The sequence below is a fragment of the Pleurodeles waltl genome, chromosome 5 (assembly GCF_031143425.1).
Source record: "Pleurodeles waltl isolate 20211129_DDA chromosome 5, aPleWal1.hap1.20221129, whole genome shotgun sequence".
Classification (NCBI taxonomy): Eukaryota; Metazoa; Chordata; class Amphibia; order Caudata; family Salamandridae; genus Pleurodeles; species Pleurodeles waltl.
The window spans coordinates 1532552328-1532578446 of record NC_090444.1 but is presented as its reverse complement, the minus strand read 5'-3'; the positions used below and the strand labels follow the sequence as shown (position 1 = coordinate 1532578446).

Sequence of the window (26119 nt, the reverse complement as noted above, 5' to 3'; positions counted from 1 at the left end):
GCAATGAAACTGCACACAGTTTAAAGCTGCTGTTTGAACTATAATTCATGGTGTGTTTACAAGATTTATAGCTGTTTGTATTTCCTTTGCACCACTGGACACCGTGCTTTTAAAGCAATTGCTATTAGTATCCCCATCTTATGCATTAGGTTAGTCAGTGTTCTATCTCAATATCGAATTTTAAATATTATACTGCCAAAATGTTAAACTCAGAATATTTCCAACCCCAACATCATGAAGCATGCACATGTTGATCAGTATAGTTATATTTGCATTCTTAAATCTAGAAGATCAGGACTATTTTCATTGATCATCACTAGCGCTCATAAAAGAAAAGGTTTGATGTCCCTGCCTTAGATAATATGGAAGTGACATACTGGCCTCATCCAAAGTGCTATTGAGTGGGGAAGCCTGCGTGACACTTGCCCTAATTTACAGTGGATGCACTTTGGTTTTGCTGTCCCGAGATATAGTTTAATAACTGAACCTGTTCCTTGGAAATAATTATTGCATCTAAGATGGCTATTCCTGTTCAGTGTTTAGCATTACATTCTTTGATAGTCAATAGTGTAATGCAAAATGGTAGGACCTCATTGCAGAATGGGGAGAGGGGCCACTGAGTCTCCCATATCTCACTGATATTCATTAACCTTGGCCTGAATGGGGCATCCTGAGGGGTTGTGGGATCCCTAGAGGGGTGGGGCACCTCCCTGCACCACAGGGGCTACAGGGGCTGCAGGGGCTTATGTTATGCCCCAGTTGCCAATTTAAAAGTGTTCAAAATAGTAGTGAGATGGTATTCTTCTTTAAAAAAGAGCAGTGCCGTATTGTTGATGTTGAGTAAGATATTGATAATGTTCCTTCATTATTGCTTTACAATAAAGAATAACGGAAAGAGAAATTAGCTTTTCTCTGAATTAATGTCTATTCTGTCCTTCATTGAAGTTAATGAAGGTTCACATAATTGCTTCTGATTTGAATCAAAAGTAAGGCTTAAATTTAACATACTATTTACTACTTCTGTACCTTCTTTTTCATGTGTCCAGGGTCATCTGCATCTGAGCTGAAGATCGTGTGCACAGCAGAAGGCATTAGATTGCATTGCTTCATGAAATACTTTTCGGAGGAAATGAAAGTTATGTGGTATCACAAGTATGTATCATTTATAATACCTTTGCCACCTAAAATCACCAAATAAGGCACCTGATTTAATTACATCCTGCTGAGTTGCTCTTTCCTGTGCATTAGTCTGGAAAATGCTTCTATCAGGCACTACGTTGCTTTCTTTTTCAATCATCATGCAATGTCACATTAATTAGTTTCAATTAATGTGGGTTACCGAAAAGTCTGCCATCTTGTACATATTATCTGGGTAAGCACTGGGTGTGAGTTGCTGGAACCACCCTTCCCACTCTCTTTTCTCTAAGTAGGAAAAAAAATTGAGTTGATAGAGACCAATATATTTGACCTACAGTACTAAAGGTTTCCATGCAGTCATGCTCAGGTTCTACACCTCAGGCTGAGATTCATTATTGCTCTTTAAAGTTAATTACAGAATGCCCTGTTCTCTTTCCATTTGTATGATGCTGATTACTAGAAATACATAGTCTGCATTTTGCTTGCGATATCATTATAAAGTTCACACCTGACTATGAGTTAACCAGCTCTTTGAAGAGCTGTAGGATAACATTATGAAGATCTAACCTAGTTGATTATGTGGGACCCAGTATAGTTTGCAGTGGACCACAAGGTTTGCTTTAAATGTTTTTTCAGAATAGTCTTTGTGAGTCATTCGGTTGTTCATTAAGGGGGGATGAGCCCTTCTCAAACAACATCCACAGTTCTTGTCAGGGTGAACCAGAAAACATCACTAAACTAACCTGTGGTTAACTCTCTTGTTGCTTGGCACAAAAGCACTCAGACTTAATGTAGAGGCAATATGTAAAGTATGTATGAGCACTAAATCAATAAAAAGAAATGGAAGCAAACCACTATACAAATTCCACACTCATTTAGAAGGGTAATGTTAGACCTGACAGCCTTAGGGTCATCACCAAAACATTTAGCCTGCCTCCCTCCACCTTTTGGATACTGTTTATGCTGCTGTTAGGACTCTGTACACTTTACCAATGCTAACCAGTGTTAAAGTGTATATGGTCTCTCCCTTAAAACATGGTGATATTGGATCATACCCAATTGGCTTATTAGTTTACTTATAAGTCCCTAGTAAAATGCACTATATGTGCCCAGGGCCCGTAGATTGAATGCTACTATTGGGCCTGCAGCACTGATTGTGCCACCCACTTAAGTAGCCACTTAACCATGTCTCAGGCCTGGCATTACAAAGCCTGTGTGTGTAGTTTCACAGGAAATTCGATTTGTCATTTAAAAGTACTTGGAAAGTCTAAAACTCCCCTTGCCAAAAGGCTTATTTTGCCAAGATAAATTGGAAGTATAACACTGCAGACAGTCTGTAAAAGCAGTCCTGAAACATGTTTTATAAGTCTAGTTAAGTGTTTGGCGCAATACGTGCTGTAAGCCCACTGGTAGCATTTAATTTACAGGCCCTCACTATGAGTTGTACCAGTTTACAAGGGACGTATGTTGGAAAATGGGTTATTGGTAGGGCAGGTAGGTACCTACACCTAGCAACAAGCCACTAACCTCCACATAGGTACAGTTAGGTCTCAGTAAATTAATCCCAGCTCAACCCTTGGTAGCTTGGCAACGAGCGTCAAGGCTTAACTTAGGAGACAAAGTGTAAAGCATTCAAATATCACAAAACAGTAATTAAATAAAACACAGGAAACAGTTTAAAAATCCAAAACCAATTTATAAAAATAGTTTATATTTTTATCTTTAAAATGACACAAAAACGATTAAAATCGGTTCAGGGGAACCGGAGATATGAATTTTTAAAGAATTATTACTTTTCTAGCGCTTAGAAACAAAAAGCGCCAATCGGGTCATCTGGTTGCACCTCGACCGGGGCAAAGTCAAACTTTCAGGCCGACCGCGATGGAGCCCTGCTCGACTACAGGTCGCGGGAGGCCTCGGTTAAAAAGTTACCTTCTGACTTAGTCTTTATTTTGAAGTTTTTCTTCACCGGGACGAACCTGCCAGTTGAATCCGACCTCCTGGAGCCCTTGTCCGGATACGCGATGTGGGTTTCCTCGGTGGAGACTTTTACCTTCGGACTTAGTCGTTTTTTCGAGATGAAAATCCTTCGACCGGGGTAAACCTGGATCTTGATCCGACGTCCATGGAGCCCTTCTCGGATACGATGGCTGGGAGGTCCCGGTCAACTTTTTACGTTCGGACTTAGTCTCTTTTTTGGATGTTTTTCTTTACCGGGACGAACCACGAAGTCAGGCCGGGTCGCGGTTGAGGCAAGCCGGCTAGAATTTCCGCGGCGGGTCGGTCCCTCTCTGGAGCTTTTTTCCAAAAATTCTCAAATCTTTTCCAAACTTCTGGGGCTTCACCCAGATGTTCTTTTAAGGTTCTTTTGGGGTCCACAGCTCACCCCAAGGGTCCAGAAGTTCTGTGATGGTCATTGGGGGGTGCGGACTTCAACTCCCAGAATGCACCTGGCGCAAACTCCTTTTTGGCCACTGGACAGTGGTCAGCTGGTCGCTTTCTTCAGGAGTTGGTGCAGGGGACTCTGGTTAGCAATTTTTCACCTGTAGCAAACAGGGAGTCCCTCCTTGAACCAGTTGAAGCCAGGCAAAGTCCTTCTTGTGGTGAAGCCCAAGTGTGCAGCTGGTGCAGTCCTTCTGAGTGCAGGGTCCAGGTGCAGGCCAGGGGTCCAGCAGGGCAGTCCTTCTTCTTCTTTAGTTCCTTTCTTGTTGATTTCTGGAGGGGATCTGAGGCGTGGGTGCAGGTCTGCCAGTTTTATCCTTGCTCCTGGGTGAAAAGCAGGGGGGCCCTGGTTCTCCAATCAGGGACAGGGTCGTCCCCCTGTGATGACCACTTCCTGGGAAGTGTGGCAAAAATCCATCCCAGAAGGCAACAGTCTCTAAAAATCCAACATGGATGAATCTGATTTTTGGAGGTTACATCTGGCTGAGCCCACCCACTGGTGTGGCTAAAAATCATAAACACACCCCTCTCCTGCCCTCTCCTAATCTAATCAAGGGGGCACCTAATTGTCTGGGGTTGCAGGATGTGGGGGTGTTGCTGGGTGCTGCAAATGTCCTTCTCTGCCTTTGAAGACCAGTTTGGCAGCCCTCCCCCTTCCTGCCTCACCATCTGCTGAGGGGAGATTCTCTCCCCCAAGCACATTCCTTTGTGTGAAGCCAGGCAACTTCACACCTCATCAAGGCAGCTTGGCAGAAGCTGCTGCACGCTGGCCAATCAGAGCACAGCAGCAAAAACAATGCAGAGCTGAAATTGGCAACTTTTTAGGTAAAGTCTAAACTTTTTACCTGAACTAGTTATATTAAATCCAACAACTGGAAGTTGTAGGATTTATTACAACAATTAATTTGATACCAAATTCTTGGTATGCAACATTTAAGGAGACTTTAAAATTTAAAATAAAGTCTGCCCATTCTAGCCTATGAAGGCCATTTACTTCCATGAGGGAAAAACAAATTTGGCTGTTTTTACCTCACCAGGGCTTATAAATCTATTTTTATAAAGTCTCTGCTTATAGTTACATGGCACCCAGCCCTAGGGGCACATAGGGCACACCTTAGGGGTGACTTATATGTAAAAATAAGGTAGTTTAAGACTTTGGAAGTACCTTTAATTCCAAAGTCGAATTTGCATATAACTTTAATTTAAAAGCAGCCAGCAAGGCAGGCTTGCTTTTAAAATGACACTGGGCACCTCAGCAATGCACCTAGGTGTGCACCACCTATGCTGTGGTCCCTAAACCTACATGCCCTACCATATACTAGGGACTTATAGGTAGGTTAACTTAGCCAATTATAATTAGCCTAATTTGCATATCCATTTTACACAGAGCACAGGCCCTGGGACTGGTTAGCAGTACCCAGGGCACCATCAAAGTCAGGAAAACACCAGCAAAAAGAGGAAAATGGGGGCAAAAAGTTACGGGGCCTCTGCAATCAGCCCTGTTTTCTCACAACGTATAACTAATTAAAAGTGTCAATTGGGTGCAAGTCAATTGTACTAGGTTTAAAGGAGAAAAAACATACACTTTAGCACTGGTTAGCAGTGGTGAATTGCACGCTTCTTGACAACAACAACAAAAAATAATAAGAAAATAGGAAGGGTGAAGGCAAAAAGTTTAAGGGTAACACTGCAGAGAGTGCCAAGTCAAGCAGTCTTATTATGCAAAACGTCTGTTTGCTATTAGGCCAGAATCCCCTGAGGCCAGGCTAAGGAACTCCTTCTTTGCACGAGTCTCTGTGATTAGTTCCTGCAGCTTTTGAGTAAGTATGGGCAAAATGTAATTTACACGGGTGTAATCTCTCATAATTTCCAGCATTTCTCGTTGTAATTGTTATGCAATTAGAGGATTCATTTGGGTAAAAATCCTTGCATGAGCATGGAAAACCATAAACCACCTGAACAAGTACGATATTTAAAATCATTTTAGTGCAAAATATATCCTTGTGCCAAAATTTGATGTGAGAATGCATTTTGCGCTAAAAATATTGCAAAACACAGAAACAGTTATTTTGCATTACAGCGCATACTTTAGTGTCATGTCTGGGGTACTTTGTGTAACTTCCACAAAGGTAATTATGGAAATTTCACCTAGGTAAACCTTTCGAATGCTGTGATTGGTGAGCCCAGTTCAAGCACCTGCAGAATTAATGTGCGCAAGGCTGTTGATTTGATATGTGAATGGTTTGTGTAGTAGTAGGGTGACAGAACTAAACATCGGAACAGACCGTTGAGTTTGTGGTTTGTGGTTAAAATGGAATGATCTATGAACCATTACATGCTGAAAGGTTCTTTCCTGTCGCATACAAAGTAACAAATCATTTCAGATTCCATTGTAGTTCATAACATTTTTCAACCAATTGACAAGTGACTTGCTGGTAAGTAATGCACACCTGTCAGTCACCACCTTTAGCGATGCATCCAAACAACCTGATACAGTGACCTCTCTTTGTCAAATTCCCATATTTAACCTGGAGGCTGGATTATTTTGAGTCACTGGGAAAAAAATGTACATGAACTTGATTTCTCACACATTTTAACTGAACAAATTGTTTCGTAAAATTATGCATTTCTATTTAAACATGCTCTGCTAGTATTCAAATCGGGACTCGACTAACTGAAAGCAACAATGCTGACCGGGCTGCATAGCTAAAATGTTAATATCATGAAGAATAGTAAAAAATGCATATGGCCTACATGTTCACAGGCCGTTCATAGTTAAGTAATTCTGGTTACATAAATCTCTGGCATACGCCTTAAAATATGAGTTATAAGCAATTTGTTTTGAACTAATGCATTGGCTGTTGTGAATAAGTACAATGTTCAACAGTTTCTCAATGCATTGCACTTCTTCTAAACAGGCTTACCTGTGTTTAATACTTGGTCAATATTCCACTACCTCTAAATATTACTATATTATGAATGATTACTTTCAGCTGTGAGTTTTGCAATTCTCCTAAAACCTTTTTTTATTCACCCTTAGGGAGTCAAAGATATCTTCTAGTGACAAGATGAGGATTGGGGGCACTGATGAATATGCCTGGCTACAAATATCTGAGCCAACTGAAAGAGAAAAGGGGAAGTATACGTTTGAAGTTTTTGGTGCAAAGGCGTCGCACAAACGTGTCATTGATTTAGCTGGTCAAGGTAGGTTTCTAGTCATTGATTGTCAGACAGGATATTTACATGATCCAGAAGCATTGTTCCCCATGATCCCAAGCTATAATTATTCGTTATGTCTGCACAAAATACAGTTTTTAAACAATTGTGTGAATATGACTTTTAGATTTTTTTGGTTGTGCGATTGTTAGTAATCATGGGACATCATCATGGGCTGTTCATTCTGTTGCCAGTGCAATGCAAATGAACCAATTTCAAGAATATTTTGTCTATCATAAAACATGCCAATTGCCATTATTTTATCTTCTAATCCTATTTGGGGAACGTTTATTAAAATGGCACTCACCACTGACATTTTCTGTGATCTGAAGGAATTGATTTGCAATTCTTTTAAGGCTGAGTCACCTGAAAATTGTTTAATGTAGCTTATTTGCAGTGGTTGTTGATGGCAAAACTGCTGTATGAACCACATTATAAAAATAAATTATTAATGTTGAACAGCACATTTCACTTACAGTACTTCTGGCAATCATTTGTTTCCAGCCAACATTTCATAGCAACATCATAACAGGCCCATTATTCTAAAGGTGGTGATATTCATAAACAAGAGTGAACACTTTCGACAGGATGCGTTCACTCTAAATGACAAATTCGGTGCATGTCTTTTCATTCTATGTCAATACATCACAATTAGGGATGTCATCAAGATATTCAAATTTAAAGACTGCATTTTGCTTGTTGGACCACTATTCAAGATGTACACCCATAAATTTCAACAGTATTAATGTTGCCTTTGTTTACTTTCTTTCCAGCTTTCGATGAAGCCTTTGCAGAATTTCAGAAACTTAAGTACGTTTTTAGGTCTCATCTACAGACAGCTTTAGCTGTGTCTTGCCCAGACCTATTTCTTCCTCTACACATCAAACGGGCTTTGGATGAGCCCCTTGCTCATGATTATATGATTTCTTTGTTTCGTTTACTTTCCTGTCCTAATCGTTTTCCTCCATATTGATGCGTATGTCCCATCCTGGATCATTTCCATCTCCCACTTTCTGATTGGTTGACTTGTATTCTTCCACTGCTGGTGGTGCATGCATTCAGGGAAGCACTTTTCCTTTAAGCACTTTGTGGAACTGCATGTGTGTGTCATTTTCTCTACTTGTCTGGTCCATCCCTCCTTCACATTTTTCCACCCTTCCAGTCGATCAATCAGTTTTTGTAAAGCGTGGCTACTCACCTGTGAGCATTTAAAGGTGCTGGGGTAGAGGAGGGGACACATCCGAAGAGCTACGTCTTGAGGTTCTTCCTGAAGATGGTGAGCAACGGGCTTTGTCTGAGGTGCAGGGGGAGGTTGTTCCAGCTCTTTGCTGCAATGTAGGTGAAGGGATGGTGGCCAGGGCCATCTGGGGGAGCAGAGGGATCTGGCAGGGGTGTGGAAGGAAACACAGTGGTTGAGGTAGGCTGGACCTAGTTTGCAGAGTGTGTGCCAGCAGGAGGAGGTGACTGGGTTTACCTGACAGGTCATGGATAGGGAGGAGTCGAGGATTATGCCTAGGTTGTGGGCGTGCTCAGTCGGCGCAGAGGGGACGTTAAGGGATGTGGGCCACCAGGAGTTGTCCCAAGCTGAGGTGGCGTTTCCGAAGATGAAGAGCTCAGTCTTGTTGGAGTTGAGCTTGAGGCAGTTTTCTCTCATCCAGGTGGCGACAGTGTTCTTCCCTAAGATGGTGAGCAACGGGCTGTGTCTGAGGTGCAGGGGGAGGTTGTTCCAGCTATTTGCTGCAATGTAGATGAAGGGATGGTGGCCAGGGCCATCTGGGTGGAGCAGAGGGATCTGGCAAGGGTGTTGAAGGAAATGCAGTGGTTCAGGTAGGCTGGTCCTACTTTGTGTATGGCCTTGTATGTGTGGGTGAGTAGCTTGTAGGTGATTCGCTTCTCGTCCAGTAGCCAGTGGAGGGTCCTCAGGTGCTGGGAGATGTGTCCTCTGCGTGAGAGGTCCAGAATGAGTCTGGCGGTGGCGTTCTGGATGAGTTGTAGTTTTTTGATGTTTCTAGTTGAGGTGCCGGCATAAAGGGCATTTCCGTAGTCGAGCTTGCTTGTGACTGAGACGTTAGTGACTGTCCTGCGACAGTCTGCTGGGATCCATCTGAAGATCTTTAAAAGTTTGCGGAGTGTGTGCCAGCAGGAGGAAGTGACTGAGTTTACCTGACAGGTCACGGATAGGGAGGAGTCGAGGATGATGCCTAGGTTGCGGGCGTGCTCAGTCGGTGCAGGGGGGGCGTTAAGGGATGTGGGCCAACAGGAGTTGTCCCAAACTGAGGTGGCAATTCCGAAGATGAAGAGCTCAGTCTTGTTGGAGTTGAGCTTGAGACAGTTTTCTATCATCCAGGTGGCGACGGATTCCATTCCTGAGTGGAAGATCCTTTTGGCTGTGTCTGGGTCTTCAGTGAGGGAAATGATGAGTTGTGTGTCATTGGCATATGACACAATGTTCATACCGTGGCTTCTGATAATGACAGCGAGAGGGGCCATGTATACATTGAACAGTGTGGGTCTCAGTGAGGATCCTTCGGGGATTCCGCAGTTGACTCCTGTGGGTCTGGAAGTTTAGGGTGGGAGTTTGACCCACTCTGTCCTTCCAGAGAGGAATGAGTGGATCCATTCCTGGGCTCTTCCGTGGATTCCTATCTCGTGGAGTCTGGCACATAGAGTGCTGTGGAAGACCGTGTTGAAAGCTGCTGAGAGGTCGAGGAGTATGAGGACTTCGGTGTGGCCAATGTTAGGAATAATCGGATATCATTGGTGGCTGCCAGGAGGGCTGTCTTTGTGCTGTGGTTGCTGCGGAAGCCAGACTGGGAGCTATCCAGGGAATTGTTGGCCTTGTTGAAATTCCACAGTTATACGTTGATGCTTTCTCCAGTACTTTGGTGGGGTAGTGTAGCACTAGATGGGCCCGAAATTCTTTAGTTCTGATAGTTCTGCTGAAGGTTTCTTCAAGAGAGGGCGTATGTCAGTGTGTTTCCAGTCCTCGAGGAAGGTGCCAGTGTTGATGGAGCAGTTGATTGTGTTCCGGAGCTTGGGCAATGGATGCACTGGCTCTGATGTATATGTGGTGCGATCAGGGGTACATGGGGGCTCCGGAGTGGGTGCTGTTCATGTTGTTGACTGTTTCCTCTGTGGTGAGTGTGGACCAGCTGTGGATGGTCTGGGTGGGTTCTGGGGGAGTGGGCCGGTCACAGGTTGCAGCGCCATGATTTTCTGGGAGTAAGCTGTCGTAGATGTCCTGGATCTTGTGGTGGCAAATGGTGTCGAGTTTGTTGCAGGGGTCCTGTGATGGGGTGATGCTGGTGGCTTCGGAAGGGGGATCTATGAACTCATTGATGACTGAGAAGAGTTCCTTAGAGTTGTGTGCAGAAGAGTTGATGTGCTCCCGGAGTGTGTCCTTCCTTGCTTTCTTGATTTTTCAGTAGTGGGTGGTGGTTGCGGCTCTGAATGAGGCGAGGTCTTCACTGGTTTGGCTGTTCCTCCATTTGTTCTTTAAACATCTGCAGGTACGCTTTGATTCTTGGTGTTTGGTGGTGAACCAGCTGGCTTTCCTATGTATGCGTTTGGCTGATGTCAGCCAGAGAGGGGCTACAGTGTTGCCGCATTCTGTGATTTATGCATTGAGTTGAGATTGCGCACTGCTGTTTTCGTGACATCAGAGGGAGGTGGGAGGGATTTGGCGAGCGATGAGGTGAGTTACTCATTGGTGATTTTATTCCATTTCCTGTGGGGGGTCCTGGGGGTGAGGGTGCTGCTGCTGGCTGCGGTGATTGTGAAGTGTATGCAGTGGTGGTCAGTCCAGTTAGGGGTGGAGATGGTTTTGATGATGAGCCAGTAGCTTTGAGGAGAAAATGGGGTCCAATATGTGTGCTGCGATGTGTGTGGGTGGGTGACCAGCTGTCTGAGGCTGAGGGTGGTGAGGTTGTCGAGTAGAGCGGTAGTGTTCAGATCGGCGCAGGTCGCTGAGGAGGAGGTAGTCGTCTGATGCCAGGGCCTAGGGGATAGCGATGTCCAAAATGTCCTCTCTGAAAGCTAGTTGGAGGCCGGGTAGCCTGTACACCAGGGTGCCGCGGATGGAGGAGTTGTGGTTGGAGTGGACCAGGAAGTGAAGGTGTTTCATGGTGGTGCAGTGTTCTTCTGGGACGGCCTTGACATGTAGTGAGGACTTGTGTACAATGACTTGTGGACGATGGCGAGTCCTCCGCCCGGTGGGGAGGGACGGTCCCTCTTTAGGATGCTGCACATCTCTCTTTTTGTTGCTTCCCTAATCCCGCTCACGTTCCCTCATCTATTAACTCTCTGTCTTGCCTCCCAGCACCCCTCTCACCTCCCTGCTCAACCTCACACACTGCTTCAGTCCTCCCCAGCTCATCCGCTTGGTCTCAATGTTGCTTTCCCACCCTCTCACTCATCCCCTTGCTCCCTGATTTTCTTCCATCGACCTCATCCAACTCGCCTTTTTTGCTGACAAACATAAGGCCTGATTCACAAAGGTAAATTTACACCTTTTCTGTAAGATTACAATTGTTTGCTATTCACAAAGTTATTGAGTAGTGTACTTACGAGTGTTGTATCTCTGCATATAAAAAGATAGGACTGTCCTATCTTTTTATGTCCAGAGACTCCGCACTAGTAAAAATACTGCTTTTAAAATACCTTTGTGAATAGCAAACAATTGTAAACTTACACTAAACTGTAAGTTTGCCTTTGTGAATCAGGCCCCTAGAATTACCATCTTCCTTTGTGGCCCTTATGAGCAGCTTTTGACAACCCTTTGTCATGTGCCATTTGTGCAAGATTGGCTGGTGTTTTAAAGCACCTAGAGTACATTTGGAGTGTTTCTCTCTCTTCTTCATACCATCACCCTAAACCTGATAAAGCCAATGAATGAAGAGGGACATATGTATTGTGAAATGTTGCTATCTTGATGACATTCACATATATTTAACATGAGAAAGAAAAGTTAATATTGATGCCAATCTATAGTAAATAATACGTACCCCTCTGTTGCTGCTTCTGTACTGTGAAGCCTGCAACTAAAGGTCATCTTCATTCATTCAAATGTACATTGATATATAAATAAAATTTGGAATCTCTGTGCTCTGTGTGATCTTTAACCCCTTCGCTGCTAGGCCTTTATCCCATCAGGTGCCGAGCCTTTTTTGGCTTTTTGGGGTAGTTCTCTCTTAGACCCTCATAACTTTTTATCCACATAAGCTACCCATGCCAAATTTGCGTCCTTTTTTTCCAACATCCTAGGGATTGTAGAGGTGCCCAGAGTTTGTGGGTTCCCCTGGAGGAGACAAAGAAATTAGCCAAAATACAGCATGTGTTTTTTCCCTGAAAATGATATCAACAAAGGGTTTGCGGTGCTAAAATCACCATCTTCCCAGTTTTTAAGAACAGGTAGACTTGAATCAGAAAAACACATTTTAAACACAATTTTAGCACTTTACTGAGACATACCCCATTTTACTATTTTTTGTGCTTTCAGGCTCCTCCCAGTTAGTGACAGAAGTCGGTGTGAAACCAATGCTGGGTCCCAGACAGCTAAACATTTCTGAAAAGTAGACACAATTTTGAATTCAGCAAAGGGTCATTTGTGTAGATCCTTCAAGGTTTTCCTACAGAAAGTAACAGCTAAAATAACAAAATATTGAAATTGAGGTAAAAAAAGGCATTTCTGTCCACGTTTTCTTCTTTAACTCCCCCTGTGGGCCGGGTGCAGGAAGTTAGGGTCACGTCATAGGCACCCAAGTGACATGGTCAAGGACATAACCATTATGTCCAAGGCATCCAAGGTGCACTAAGATAGTACATTCACAGGTCAGGTGGTGTAAATTATTAATTGTGCTGGAAGTTGACAAGTTGGTCTCAATTTGAGCAGTGCAGTCCTTGTGGAGTTTGAGCTATTTTTTTTCCAAACGTCTACAGTGAAGAAGGCTTGTGTAGGACCTAAAGGGGTTTGCAGTTTGTGTGATCTTTAAAATGAGGGGCACCAGGATAATACATTCATAGTTCACATGGTGTAAATTATTATTTGTGATGGAAGTTATGTTATTTATTTATTCAGTCGATCTAAAAATTTAGACCATTAAAATTCAGAATAACAATCATACATAACAATAATAAAACCTTATAGCCGGCATTCGAATTAATACCGTTAGTGCGTTCCTTGAAGCTAAAACCATGATCAAACTTAAAATACAATAAAAGAATCGTACAAGGCAATAAGAGAAGATAAATAGAAAACTTGTGCCCATCATTCGAATAAATACAGTTAATACATTCCATGAAACTATAACCAATATCATGGCCGATTTATGAGCTGATGTATTTCTTGTCATGTCTAAATATTTTATAAAATGCCATGGCAACTGGGCTAAAAATTAATCTATATAAACTAATATGGCCTCAACTTCTCATATGAGGAACCGAGTGCTCCTAAGAAGTTCCTAAAAACCACAGGAAGATTAAATAAGAGTTGCATCAATATCGGAATACATAACACATCTAAAAATGAAAAAAGGGAATAAATATATCTTATTAAAATCCTGATCTATAGACAAAAGAGCACCTACCCAACTCGGGGCCCCGTGGCTAAGATGAACCTACGACGGATGGACCAAGCTTCGGACAGATATTTGGTGACCTAGCTAACTACCAATGTAGATGTATCATATTTGAATATTCTGATAGCAGTAGCTCAGTCCTGTAGTAATAAAGTTTTGCACAGAGGAATGATCCACCTCCCTCTATGGTTCTTGTATAGGGGGCAGAAGAACAACACATGCTCAGTTGTTTCCTTACATTGGTGACAGAGTAAACATCTGTCGGTCAAGGGGATGCTTGATGACCAACGGGCCGTGCAGCTATTAATGGGCAAGGTGCCGTATCTTAGCTGAAGAAATAGGGCGCGGGCACGTGCAGGCATAGGAAGGTCCATAAGATTCTCGGGCCGGGGTTCATGTTTGACTTGGAGGAATTCTACTGTTAGTCTGCCCACCCTATTGCGGTGGAAGACATCTTCATTGGTTTTCTCCCAATATCTCCCTTTGACGAGTTGCCTAGCATTAGCAGGGATCTGCTCAGGGTACTTCCAATAGTGGGGAAAACCTAGCTTATCCAAGGCAGATTTAATCTCCTTCAGCCAAAGGATTTTTTCCAGTCCCTGTGGAGATGTTATAAGTTCTCTTATCACCACCCTGAATGGTTCGAGTTCATCAGTTTTTCATAGACGGATCCAGTAAGAGAGCAGTCTCAGACCCACTGTGGCTTTGATGCTGTTTAGTCCTAGGTCGAGCCTGAGAGGGGTCATTGGTGTGCCCTTCTCTAGCCTGGAATTATGTCTGAGGAAATGATTTTCTTTAGTTTGTAAAATGTCCAATTTTCTGTGGGAACCCCAAAGTTCTGCTCCCTACAGGGCCGCCGCATTGGATTTGGACTTTGTAGATCTCAGAGATTGGATTCAGGGGGGGACTCACTGCCATTCTAGCCTTGCGTACTAGAGCCCCACCTCTTTGGCTTATAATAAGTGCCCCTTTATCAATAGCTGCCTCCCAATTACCTGTGTCCATTAGCCTGATGCCTAAGTAATCAAACTCTGCCACTCTTTCCAACAGAGTTGAATTCATTGCTATTCTTGCATGAGATCTTTTCCTTGAGGCGCTGTATATCACATAAGTTTTGTTTTCTTGACATTGATGTGCAGCCCGTAGTCTCTGCAAAAGACACAGAATTGATTGACGAGATTTTAAATTCCCATCGGTGATTTGGCTAGCAAGATTGTGTCGTCCGCATAAAGCAGACACAGTATTTTCTTTCCGGCCAATTTGGGCGAGTCATTTATGCAATTCTCTAAATATTGGATACAGTTGTTTATATATAGCAGAAAAAGGGTGGGGGCTAGGACACAACCCTGTCTGATTCCTCTTTTGATGGCTACAGTGTCTATCAACTCGCCATCCTTACCGCATCTAATTTGTGCGTAGGTATTCTCATGCAGACGAACAATGAGTTTCAGGAGGCCAGTTGGGACGCCCATATTGGATCGTGTGAACCATAGTGTGTTCCTGGGAACCAAGTCAAATGCGGCTCTAAGGTCAATGAAAACCACATACAGATTCCCTCCCCCCTAGGTCCACATTCTTCCATTTAATTGCCAGGAATCTCAGGGCTTGATCTATGGTACTGACTGCGGGTCTAAACCCTGCCTGTGAATCAGATATGGCTTCAGACTCTAAAATCCATTCATCAAGGTGAAACAGAAGTCGCTTTGCATAGATTTTTTGAGAGTTATCAAGTAGACATATTGGTCGATAATTGGCAGGGTCATTGGGACTACCTTTTTTGAAGATGGGAACTATCTCGGCCACTTTCCAGGAAGATGGAGCAGAAACTCCTGCTACAACTGCATTACAAATTAGGTTTAGATAACCCGGGATCTTATCAGGGCCAGGGGCCTTTCCCCAATTCAATGAAATAATTGCAGCTCTAGTTTCAGCTAGAGTGAATTTGATCGGGGTGGCCCCATAGATTGTGCTATCATCAGGGATCCTAAAAGCTGCTTTTGATGGCCCTTCATATAGTCGACCAAAGTGCTCAGCCCACACTGCAGAGAGGATTGAAGTACCGGGCAAAGAAGAGGAATCTCTACTATCATCTGCTATCAGTAACCAAAACCTAGAAGTGTTGTTTGTTTTAGCAGTCTCCAGAATAGCTGCCCATCTGGCCTCCTACCAGCTTCTGCGCGCCCTAGTGCATTCCTGTTTATAGTCCTTCCTTGCTTTTCTTATAAGCTCTGCATGGCCTTCTTTCAATGTTCTCAATAGGTTATGCTGGGCTTCCCTGCATGCATTGCTAAGCCACCGTGCACTGCACTTTTTCTTAGGTTTACTGGTAATCTCTTTTGTAAGAAGATGCTTTAAAGAGTTAAACAGTTCAGTGTGAGCTGCTAATAGCCCATCACCATCACCATCCTCTGAGTGTAAAAGCATACGCTCCATTTGGTCTGCTAATAAGTTATATATTGATGAGAGGGAATCAGGGGAGGTAATAACAGACTCCCATTTGACATTACGTCTGTTATTTGTCAGGGCGAGCTGTTGTGCATATGCCTTAAAGTGGGGAGCTTCCAGCGAAGGCAGCAGGCCTCTGGTCGATAAAATCAGTGGATCATGGTCACTCTCATCGTGCTCTTGTACCCTCATGTCAGACATGTGGCCCCACAGTCAGATGTCAAGTAGAATATAGTCAATCTGGCTCCTGTGGGCTCCACGCCTAAAAGTGGAATGCAAGTTAGTGTCTGAGCGGGAGCGACCATTGCAAGCTCAGAGACCATGTGTTAATGTAATATCAGCAACTTGGTGCGCTATTCTATTCAATCTAGGTTTTTTATTTGACACTAACTGGGGGATACCCCAATAGGCATCCTCTTCTTTATATAGCTCTTGGGCCAGAGGGTTAGGCTCGAATGTAACATTAAGGTCCCCTGCAATTGAGATGAAATGGGATGATGTTGTTATGGAGAAAGCTATCTAATATGGTCAGGGCATCAGAATCATAGTGACTGCCCTCACTCCTATTATAGATATTGATTATTAATAAAGGTCTCTCCTTGAGGGTCGATACTAGTAAGGCCTGTAAGTCAGGGCAGCCCATATCTATGACTTCAACCTTGAACCTGAGAGAACTGCTTAGCCATATAAGTAGCCCTCCTGATGGTCACCCAGAAGACACCTTGCACGCTGCAACCCAGTAGCTTTTAAACCCTGGTCTGTGTTTGGGTCCCAGTGCCCATGTTTCTTGGAATAGACAGATCTGATGTTCGTCGATAAACTGACCCCATCCTGGGCTTTGCAATTTGCTCTCCAGCCCTGCTATGTTCCAACTAAGAACCATGTCAAAAACATTTGTTTTAGCATGCCCAACTTCTCTCGGGGATTGCTCACTGAGAGAGGAGATGCAGCCAATAGCCTTGTTGTCCCCCACGATCATACAATGACCCTTTTCTTTCTTGTCCTGTAATTTGTTTGCCCCACTGGGTGCAGAACCAGCCATATTCATGTCTGGTAAATTGACAGAAGGGATAAACCCAGAATTGCGAGGAGCGCTTGTCGCGGGGGATCCCCTCCCTCCTCACTGGCTGCACATATGGTATTCTCGGTAATTCCCAGATTGCAGGAATCTATCAGGGTAAATGGTATGGATGGAATAAGACCACTAAGAGCAGGGTAAACGGTGTGCTCAGTTTCATGGCAACTCATGCCTACTCCCTGTGGTCCATCACTTTGTCAATCTATCTCGGAGAGAGAAGCTGAGGAACGTCTAGGGCCTAATTCGGGGTTAGACTGTAACTGGAGACCAGGGGAGACTCTGTGCGCCGTTAGCAGCTTACTATTCGCAACTGTCGCTGGTGGAGGACAGAGCACTTGCAGTCTACACAGAGAGACTTCCCCTGCTAAAAGATAGGGTTTATTAGCATTTAAAAAGAGCTGCTGGACAAGAGCAGGTGAATTGAAATTGATAACAATACAATCCCCTGTACCAATCTTCTCCAATGATCCCACCCACCCCACCCTTCTCACCATCAGTATTGAGGGTATCATATGAAATGCAATCCTACCATTTGCATGTAACCAATGTATAACCTTATTTTTTAGTTTGGTAAAAGATTCCGAGGTTTTGGTCTTAAGTTCAGGGACATTGGTGATGAAAGGGATGTTTGGGCATGACTCCGGTGGAAGATGCAGCGCTCTCGGTTCAGTCCTGCCATTGATCTGCACCATATTCATGGGGCCTACTGGAGAATGCTCATAAGTGGAATTAGCTGCACCAACATTATTTGCTGAATTGTTAGAAGAAGCAGAGCCTCCAGTTCCTTTTGAAAGAGGGGCTGGGACCTTAGAGTACTTGTTCTTTAAGATGTTAGCTGCTCTATAGGATATGTCCCCCTCGTGATTATTGGGAAGGAGGAGACCCTTGCTCATTAGAGCAGGGGATCTACTGCCATTAGCGTAGAGTTGGCTCAAGTGGGAGGGGTGAGGATAAGAATGGATTTCTGCAGGTGGAGGAGGTACCGGCAACTGAATCTTGGTGAGTCCTTCCAGTTTCTCCTCAATCGCTTGAAGACGGGCTGCTATAGGGAGGAGCAGCTTGGTGAACTCTTCTTTTATAAGTTCCATTATGTGATCAGTTGCCTGTCGTCCGTTGACACTTTCTAAGGGAGTTAAAGTAGCGTCATTACTAGAAGCCAGGCCTGGATTGGGGGAGCTCGAGATCCGGGTTCGTTTGTTTTTTATAATAGGCTCCCTTCGTTTCCTTTTCCTTTTGTTATTGGAATCGGCAGTAATTAGGGACCCTCCTTTAGAAGGGCCCCGGATTAGCGGGATTGGTGCGGGAAGAGCAGTAGGTTAATTCGGAGTTTCAGCCGGGTACTCCTGAGGGTTTCTAGAGGGTGTAGTGGAAGGGGTGGTCAATGCGGGCTGTGAGTCTACTGACAAAGGGGGCTGTATCACTTGACAGCTGTAGGCTGGACTATGGGCTGAAGATGTGGGGGCAGATAAGCAGCGCTGTACCAGTTCTATCTCTTTTTCAAGTGCCCCGACAGCCTTTTGAAGAAATCCATCAAAGGTTTTATTGTTCCCATACTTTTCTTCAGTTCCCCCTCCGTCTTCCCATCTTTTCCTCTTGTTTCAGGGCTCCTCACTTGAACACTTGGTAGAGGATGTGTGAGAAAACAGGGCTGATTGCAGAGGCCCCATAACTTTTTGCCCCCATTTTCCTCTTTTTGCTGGTGTTTTCCTGACTTTGATTGTGCCCTGGGTACTTCTAACCAGTCCCAGGGCCTGTGCTCTGTGTAAAATGGATATGCAAATTAGGCTAATTATAATTGGCTAAGTTAACCTACCTATAAGTCCCTAGTATATGGTAGGGCATGTAGGTTTAGGGACCACAGCATAGGTGGTGCACACCTAGGTGCACTGCTGAGGTGCCCAGTGTCATTTTAAAGGCAGGCCTGCCTTGCTGGCTGCTTTTAAATTAAAGTTATATGCAAATTCGACTTTGGAATTAAAGGTACTTCCAAAGTCTTAAATTACCTTATTTTTACATATAAGTCACCCCTAAGGTGTGCCCTATGTGCCCCTAGGGCTGGGTGCCATGTAACTATAAGCAGGGACTTTATAAAAATAGATTTATAAGCCCTGGTGAGGTAAAAACACCCAAATTCGTTTTTCCCTCATTGAAGTAAATGGCCTTCATAGGCTAGAATGGGCAGACTTTATTTTAAATTTTAAAGTCTCCTTAAATGTTACATACCAAGAATTTGGTATCAAATTAATTGTTGTAATAATTCCCACAACTTCCAGTTGTTGGATTTAATATAACTTGTTCAGGTAAAAAGTTTAGACTTTACCTAAAAAGTTGCCAATTTCAGCTCTGCATTGTTTTTGCTGCTGTGCTCTGATTGGCCAGCCTGCAGCAGCTTCTGCCAGGCTGCCTTGATGAGGTGTGAAGTGGCCTGGCTTCACACAAAGGAATGTGCTTGGGGGAGAGAATCTCCCCTCAGCAGATGGTGAGGCAGGAAGGGGGAGGGCTGCCAAACTGGTCTTCAAAGGCAGAGAAGGACATTTGGAGCACCCAGCAACACCCCCACATCCTGCAACCCCAGACAATTAGGTGCCCCCTTGATTAGATTAGGAGAGGGCAGGAGAGGGGTGTGTTTATGATTTTTAGCCACACCAGTGGGTGGGCTCAGCCAGATGTAACCTCCAAAAATCAGATTCATCCATGTTGGATTTTTAGAGACTGTTGCCTTCTGGGATGGATTTTTGCCACACTTCCCAGGAAGTGGTCATCACAGGGGGACGACCCTGTCCCTGATTGGAGGACCAGGACCCCCCTGCTTTTCACACAGGAGCAAGGATAAAACTGGCAGACCTGCACCCACGCCTCAGATCCCCACCAAATTTCAAGAAGAAAGAACTTAAGGAGAAGAAGGACTGCCCTGCTGGACCCCTGGCCTGCACCTGGAACCTGCACTCAGAAGGACTGCACCAGCTGCACACTTGGGCTTCACCACAAGAAGGACTTTGCCTGGCTTCAACTGGTTCAAGGAGGGACTCCCTGTTTGCTACAGGTGAAAAATTGCTAACCAGAGTCCCCTGCACCAACTCCTGAAGAAAGCGACCAGCTGACCACTGTCCAGTGGCCAAAAAGGAGTTTGCGCCAGGTGCATTCTGGGAGTTGAAGTCCGCACCCCCCTAGGACCATCACAGAACTTCTGGACCCTTGGGGTGAGCTGTGGACCCCAAAAGAACCTTAAAAGAACATCTGGGTGAAGCCCCAGAAGTTTGGAAAAGATTTGAGAATTTTTGGAAAAAAGCTCCAGAGAGGGACCGGCCCGCCGCGGAAATTCTAGCCGGCTTGCCTCAACCGCGACCCGGCCTGACTTCGTGGTTCGTCCCGGTAAAGAAAAACATCCAAAAAAGAGACTAAGTCCGAACGTAAAAAGTTGACCGGGACCTCCCAGCCATCGTATCCGAGAAGGGCTCCATGGACGTGATTTTGATGGGGGCTTGCCTCTGCCTCCTCACACCCTGTCCTCGGGGTGGGGGCCAGGCGAGGCCCAATTACAATTATTTGGGTGAGGGAAAGGGGCCTCTGTCGAGGTCTCTCTTCCTGGGTTTCAAGAGAAAGTGCATGTTTCTTGTAAAAAGAGAAAAAGAAGCGTCCTGATCCTAATGCAGAGACCAGCGGAAGGGGGGCGCTCCCTTCTGGGCTCAGCCCAGAAAGGCTTTACAGTAGGTAGATATACCTCTGTGACACCTCCACCCTCCCTGTGTTCAGGCTGTCTGAAAAGTATGCACAAAGCCCCAACTGTCAGTCTGCCCAGACTTGGATTGGAGGCAAACTGCAAAACACCAAACTCATAAGCACAGATAAATGCACACTTTCTAGAAGTAGCATTTCTCTGATAGTAATAAAATTACACCTACACCAGTAAGCAGCATTTCTCATCACTACCACAACCATACCAAACGTGCCTACGCTACCCCTCATAAATCAAACAATACCCCTTACACATATAGCAGGGCACTTCTAATGCAATCCTATGAGAAGACTGCACTCACAGAGGTGAGACACCAAGTTAGACTGTTTGTCACTACCGGGACAGGCCACACAACCCTGCCCATAGGGCTAACTAGGGCGTACCTTAGGGGTGACTTAAATGTAGTTAAAAGGGAGTTCTGGGCCTGGCAAGTAAATGTAGGTGTCAGGTCCCTGTGGCAGAAATCTGCGCACACAAGCCCTGTGCTAGTAAGCCTAGATAGGTTTGACGGGCTACTTCAGTGGGTGGCGCAAGCAGCGCTGCAGGCCCACTAGCAGCATTTAATTTAGAGGCCCTGGGTATGGGGATACCACTTTACAAGGGACTTATAGGTAAATGAAACATGCCAATTAGGTATAAACCAATCATACCAATTTTACAAGGGAGAGCACATGCACTTTAGCACTGGTTAGCAGTGAAAAAGTGCTCAGAATCAAAACGTCAGCCAACAAAGGTTAGAAAAATAAGGAGGCAAAAAGTCTGGGGAATGACCCTGTAAAAGGGGCAGGTCCAACACCTGTTGAGTCAGAGTGAGTTGGGGGTCAAGCCAGACACCCAGACTTTTAGTAAGCACTTTAGGAGGTGGACGTTTTCCCAAGCCTTCCAGGACAAAGGGGTTAGATCTAAGCTGTGACTGATGTCCAAGTATCATCACTTCAGTCTTAATATCAATAAGTTTCAGCCTACTTTGTGACATTCATGCTGCTGCAGATTGAAGGCAAGGGGCAAGTGTTGAGCCGTTGACACTGGAGTTCGTGGAAAGTGATACTACCAGCTTTGTATTATCCGCATAGGAAACTAAGGACATCCCAAATGGCTTGACAACTTCTGCCAGAGGTAACATATAAAAATTAAACAGTGTAGGACTGAAAGCGGAACCCTGTGGGACTCCACAACTATTCATGACAGCGGATGGAAAGTAGGACCTGTCCAATACCTGATATGATATGCCCTTGAGTTGGCCAATTGGTCATAGGATGTGCAGTGCAGTACCTGTTGAAACAAAGATTTTTTTTCAAATGTCTACAGAAAAGAAGGTTTGTGTAGGACGTAAAGGGTTTTCACACTCCAGATGTTTTGGGTCATCAAAGAAAGTCGATATGACATCAATGAATATTTTTTTAATTGTTCAATCCCTGTTTACAAATTGATGGCACCAGTGTTAGTGCAATTTAACATTGAAACCACTGAACTACCTATATTGCTCCAGCTGCAATGCAATTATACCCCACCGTTAGTTCTCACATTTGGACAGACTGGCTTGTTCAAAATTTACTTTTTGAACAATAGTGCAAATATCATACTTCCTTTAGTAGACAGTGCAAATGTTGTTGCAATATAACACCAGCACTATCCATCTTACCCAAAAATTCTAGTACTAAATTGATCTTCAGAGTCAATGCAATCCACCCCTGGGTTGCAAATGAGCAGATGAGATAACACATTTTCCTAGTAATTGTTATGACCTTGTTAAAATGGGAGAGGGACCTGAGTAAACAATGCTAAACCATGGGTCGGCTTTAGGGCGGTGCAACTGGTGCAGCTGCACCTGGCACTGACTTTGAAGTCACTGTGATTGGAAGTAATATAAATAACTTATGAGTTTAAAAGCACCTGCTGCAGAGTTGCTTATGTATCAAGCAGCTTTCATGCACCAATAAAAATGTCAAGATTATTTTGTTGATTCATTTTCCTGCTGCAGAGTGATCTGGGTTTTGTTTAGTCGAAGTTTTGACTCATCATAAAGTAGCACAAAGTGCTAAATATCAGCTGCAAAGAGTTTGCACCACGCAGATCGAAGAACTGTTTTTTATGTGGATAGCTCAGTTGGCTACTGCTCTTCTCACAGAGATCATGTTGTGACTTGCAGTTCATAAGTTACATTCCTAATGCAGCATAGTGACCTGTGAACTGCCATCAAAGAGCTGCATGCAAATAGGATGGGAAAGGTTAGAGAGTTATGTTTTTTCCCAATCATAATTATCCTAATGTTGGTAAAAAGGCTTGTTTGAGTAGAAGTGCATTCCTATTAGTAAATTCACCCTAGTCACTGTGGTATGGTTAAATCATTTGTGCTCCTACAGATCAAGTGCTCTTAAAATATATTGACTACTAGTGAGGATGCCTTGTGATCCCTACACCTTGTAATCCTCATTTTCCCACCGACAGATTTACACAAATATGATTCATTGTCTCTGTATAATGTGTGTGTGTGTGTGTGTGTGTGATGTATAGTGCTCTGGCATGAATAGTGCTATAAAACAAATAAAATGCATGTGAGAGGGACTATGGAGAGATAAAGGACACTGTTGGAGGGTGATAATGATAGGATCCTTGGAGAAGGAGGTCATTGGGGATGAGGGATGCCAAAAACGATTGTCACATTCAGCGCCACCAGCTCTAAAGCCAGCTCTGTGCTAAACCATGATTTTTCTGACATGTTTACACCTTCCATGCATGATGCATTAGGTCTTTGTATAGCCTACTGTAATTTATTAATTTTGCTTTTGCTGTTCTATACGTTTACTCTATATGTTGTATGAAGTGGTTGAAAATAGTCAAGCAGGTTCAATTAAAGATTGCAATGTATTTTGCAGCAGTATTTAAGTGCTAGAAGGATGCACTGTATGTGCAGGGAGATAGCCACCTGCCCATCAGCTCATGGTGTCTGAGGAGAGGAAGGAATGGAATCTTTGATATTTAGAACGATCACTAGTGAAGGTGTTATCACTATATTACTGTAGAAGAATTCATTTGTTCCAGGTCATGCTTACTCCTCCCGCATTATGAGACACAGAAAATGTTGAACAGCCCCATTGTATGAGATCAAATTCCCGTTTTGCGCATTCCAACATTTTGTGGGGTTATAAAAGGGGAGCTGCGGCCACTGTAGTTTCTCTTGTGTCTTCGCTTCTTACTCACAGCAGTCCATTCCATTCCATCCTTTTCTTGCTGATTTACCTGTTTTGATGATTGCTTTTTAATATGATCAATAGTTTTAACAGTAGAAACAAATCCATGCAAAGTTCAGGCATTTAAACTGCCTTCCATGGCGACCCATCACCTAAAGCGGCCAGGAATTAAGATATGAAAAAGTCAGCCTGCTAATCTGCACCCAGAAAAAAAATTCTTGCAGAATTATATGGGCCCCTTTCAGGTAATGCTGAATTCAGAATTCCACCTGATTGCTGATGTGCATTCATGGACCATATTACACATACAATGCTTTTTCCTTTATTGCACCATATTAGATTGAATGTGCTTCCCCCAGGTCAGCCGCAAACTTGCTTTATCGTGAGGCTAGCGCATTCAATTGAAATACAGAGGGGCTTTGAAGCAGCCACTCTATGTTTCACTGTGCAGGTGGCAACCTACCTGCACTTTTAAGAGGGGTGAGAGATCTCCTTTCAGGTGAGTGGCTGGGTTTGTCTAGGGAATCTATAGGACCCACTTTACTCCCTCCAGAGGGCTGCCATCAGGGGAAACACTAACAGAGTGCCACCTCTTTATGGTGCATTATTATTGCTGATGGCTTCTGATGGCGCCTTTCACTTGCATCTATACTACTTCAGGAGCACAGAGGCAAAGACATTCTCCTATTTGCATTTGGTCACACTCCCATGCAAATGAGGGAATGCCCTCTGAAAATAGCTCTGGAGGTATACGTGCACCAGCACCATCTATAATAGAGAACGGGCACACAAGTGTCTGCAATCCTTTCTGTAATACCAAAGTGCCACTGGGTCACACAAAGCGGGCGTAAACGCCCATTGGGCCACGGTGGTTTGTATAATAGGGTCCTAAGTTGTCACTTCACCAAAATACCAGGCATAGCACAAGTGACATTAAACACTATTAAACCTTTGATGACATTACAGAGTGACCCTGTCTTTCATCCTATGTCCTCCTATTTCCCAGACAAGGAGCTAAGGGAACAAGTGAAAACTACAGAAAGTAACCAGAGCTTTCAGAACCCTTTTCTGTGTTTGGTTGCAGAGAGCTTTATTGCAAGTGTTTTCTTACTCTCATCCTTGCTTTTTTTCTGTGGCCTCTCTATATGCGCTCTCAAAGAATATTGATAAAGCCAATCGCGCAGCCTTTAGCTGTTTTATTTTTATGCTCTATTTGTGTCTGTTGGTGTTTTAGCATGTCACATTGTGTCAAGTCCTTAACTGGCATGCGATTTATTTATCTATTTTTTACTTCCAGGCAAGCTGCGTTCGCTGAGAAGCGTAAGTATCCTGCCCTTTTGGAAATCATATGTTTTTGTGTTACACTTGTGTACCATGACTCGAGAAAATATAGATGATTTCAAAAACGTGTTTATTAATTTTCTCTTTCGAATTCATCTTATCATTTTTAGATCGTGGTAAGGTTGTTGGTGGATTACCTGATGTGGTTACTATAATGGATGGCAAGGTAAGGAGAGCGTTGTCTGATTGTATCATTCTTATAAGCTCTTTTATTGATTTGTATGCATATGCTTGACAAGAAACATACCACTGTATACAAAAGGATATTTTCAATTATCCACTTTACCGACCGCAGCCCTCAAACCAGAAGTTTGTATACTTTGCAAACTATTATGCAGTGGCAATATAAGAGTAAATCGGCCACTCCTTGGGGTAGTCACTGTAACCCATTCACGTGAAAGGTACCTGTCAGTGAGCCCCTTGCACAAATGAAAAGGCTGACCGGTCTGCAGTGTGTTGCCGTCAAGTTACTTCTACATCTGGAACATAATTCCAACTTTTTTGGAGGTCAGAAAACGTTTCAGGTGTATTGAAAGAAATAGTTGACAGTTGCAAATTTGCTCGAAACTCCATTGAGTAATAGTTTTGCCTGCAGACTTTCCAGCGCATAAGGAATTTAGCAATTGCAAAGTTGAGACGAATGTGCATTTACTCATTCAAATTTTTTTTCTCATTTTGAGCAAAATGTAGATTGTCCAGAATTTCAAAATACTGCTTTGCAAATTTTCATGATATTTTGTAAAAATTGCATGAAACAATTTAAAATATCACACAGTAGCTGGAGTGAAAATTGAACATGAGTTGTTGTAGGTTTCCGGGTTTTAACCAAAAAAACTAAATTAAAAAAAGAACTACATTTATAGCCATGCGATCTCATTGAATGTTTACTCACTTTTGCTAATCGGATCCTAGCTGTCAAATTGGTTTGTTCCGTGCTTGTTGCAGTCCTGAAAAATAC

The 26119-nt window shown here is 43.7% G+C and overlaps 1 protein-coding gene across 1 annotated transcript in view; it reads left to right on the top strand.

Moving 5' to 3' along the window:
- The window catches only part of MYOM2 (myomesin 2), a 571331-nt gene that overhangs the window by 542842 nt on the left and 2370 nt on the right, over nt 1-26119 (top strand). The window contains exons 32-36 of the mRNA XM_069235814.1: nt 1047-1152; nt 6620-6783; nt 7569-7605; nt 25118-25140; nt 25272-25327. Of these exons, the coding sequence (XP_069091915.1) occupies nt 1047-1152; nt 6620-6783; nt 7569-7605; nt 25118-25140; nt 25272-25327 (386 nt within the window). The remainder of the gene's footprint in view (nt 1-1046; nt 1153-6619; nt 6784-7568; nt 7606-25117; nt 25141-25271; nt 25328-26119) is intronic.